This window comes from Mizuhopecten yessoensis, unplaced genomic scaffold (assembly GCF_002113885.1).
Source record: "Mizuhopecten yessoensis strain PY_sf001 unplaced genomic scaffold, ASM211388v2 scaffold10653, whole genome shotgun sequence".
In the NCBI taxonomy this organism is placed as follows: Eukaryota; Metazoa; Mollusca; class Bivalvia; order Pectinida; family Pectinidae; genus Mizuhopecten; species Mizuhopecten yessoensis.
Genome location: NW_018408654.1, coordinates 74,344 through 76,668, shown reverse-complemented (window position 1 = coordinate 76,668; position 2,325 = coordinate 74,344). Strand labels below are relative to the sequence as shown.

General features: G+C 35.0%; 1 protein-coding gene across 1 annotated transcript in view; it reads right to left on the bottom strand.

The window, feature by feature from the left end:
- Nucleotides 1–1,069: 1,069 nt before the first annotated feature.
- Nucleotides 1,070–2,325, bottom strand: part of LOC110461752 — a 1,820-nt gene continuing 564 nt past the window's right edge. The window contains exon 2 of the mRNA XM_021515386.1: nucleotides 1,070–1,836. Coding sequence (XP_021371061.1) covers nucleotides 1,070–1,836 — 767 coding nt within the window. The remainder of the gene's footprint in view (nucleotides 1,837–2,325) is intronic.

Here is a 2,325-nt window from a genome sequence, read left to right as displayed (position 1 = left end):
TGTCATCTCAGTACTTAACAAACAAATTGAAAGATCATACATTTGATCATGGTTATATATCATTATTATGAAACATAGAGCCTGATGAGGAATTTTGGAATACTGTAACACCAAAGGCTGAGGAATTATTTAAATGTGCCATCCTTCCAGAACATGATCAACAGAACAAATAAAATTTGTGGATTTCCTGTAATTGTCATCACCAGAACAAAACAAACTTGACAGATTTTCTTTGATCCTGATCTCAAACTATATGCAAAGAAAAAATTTTTTTTTTTAAAGGTTTCATTTTTTAATGAATTAAAGAAACAATTGTTTCCATTCAGGATTGCATGAATGTTAATACTATTGCAATGATGCTATTGTAATAAATCCAGTACAAACAAAAATAAATATGCAATTGTATACACAATAGCATTCGCTTTGCAACATAATAATCATTATATAAACCATACAATAAACTACAATGTAATTCAATTTAGTCAAATGGTACAACTGATTCGCAAAAGTTAGTCAAGCTGCAACACACTGTTACAATCTTGTCAACAGCAGGCACATCATTTTGGGCACTCAACAAAAAGTCAATAGGCAGAGTATCTGACAATATTGTGTATTTGTTTCTAACAAGTCCAATAACTCTTTCCACATGTATTCTTAAATGCGCAATGTTTCGAGACTGTTCAACCTCAAATGCTGGTAGTTGTGACTTTCCTTTGGTGAAACTTGGCACCTTCACTTCGCAACACATGACACCAACACTTTCTTGAATATCAAATCCTCGATCAGCAAGAATGAAGTCACCTGGTAGAAGATTTTTTAGAAGTCCACAATGTTCTGTTATGTGTTTGTCACTAGCACGTCCACCCCATGCTTGTGAAAGAAAGGAAATGGACCCTTGAGGTGTTATTCCAATTAAGTACTTGACAGTATTGTGATGTTTGTATGATGACCAGGTCATTGCTCGAGCCAATAAATTTGATGGTCTTTCGATAAAAATCTCAAAGCAATCAATGATTACAGCCACTTTAAGTCCATATTTTTTTTCTAAATTCCATTGGCATAGTCATTCTTAATTGTTCCTTTGAGGCCAGTAAATGAAATCTTTCAGTTTGATGAACATGACATGGATGACGCTTAAAAATGCCCTTGATATTGTCGCTTGAGATACATCAAATCTGTACGCCAAGTCCTGCACTGGCAGGTTAAGTCTAAGTCTCATCAGAACAAGAATCAACTTCTGAAACTTTGTCAATGAAGATCTGTTGCCGTCTGGGATGTCTGACATCAGAAACTCAAATAATGACATTAATGTTAGAAAACCTGGAAGACCAGTGTAATAGTTCACTTTCTTGTCATCTTTGAAAGAATCTTCACTAATCTTTGCTTCCTGTACTTTGTCCCGTAGACTTATATTTTCTGTTGTAAGCCTCTGACATTCATCACTCACTTGTTTAAACAAAGTTTCATCGATAGGCTTTGTACTTGGGAAATCTGTGTCATCTGCTGTGCACTGTGCTTCATTTACCTGTGCATGTGGATGCTGGTCTTCAAGTGTACCACACAAATAGAAAAGACAGTTTTTTCTTTTAACTTCTATTTCTTCATTGTCAGAATAGTAGTCTTGAGCACGAACATCAAAATGTGATAACTCTAATAGTGCTTCCGCAACAATGCTTTTCTCTTTTTGTGCCTTCCTTGCATGAGCTCTTTCATATCTACGAGTACTACCAACGTTTCTATAACTGGTTTCATCTGTGTTGCCCTTGTCCTCACCAGTGAGTCTGAGGGACGGAGCCCAATCTGGGTTGGTTGTGTCATATAAACTACCTGGTTTCCCTGAAAATATAAAAAAAATACATATGTAAATGTCTTCAATGTATATATTGAAATAGTCTAAATAGTTACTTTAACAATCATGTATTCATATATATACATACATTTCAGTACACACATTACTTTTATTCCCTTAATTTAAATTTATGTCAAACTGATCATGAACAACAAAGATTATTTATGACTGCACCATATCTCTGTTTATATGAATAATACACAACATCTTGAGGCTCTGGGGTAGATATAGCATTACTATGTCGGTAGGAATCACCTCACTGTGTTACGTCACATATGATACCTGGTGAAAGCACATGTACAGCCTACAGGTAAAATATTTTAGACACCTGTGGTGTAACTGTAAGCTACACTGCCTTTTATTCTACATACAGAGATTTTTTGGGCTTCAGGACCCCCTCCACCATACTAATGAGAATTTTCTTTAAAAAAGTGTATTTTCACCAAATTCATCTAGTTTTCCTCACATGGTAATCC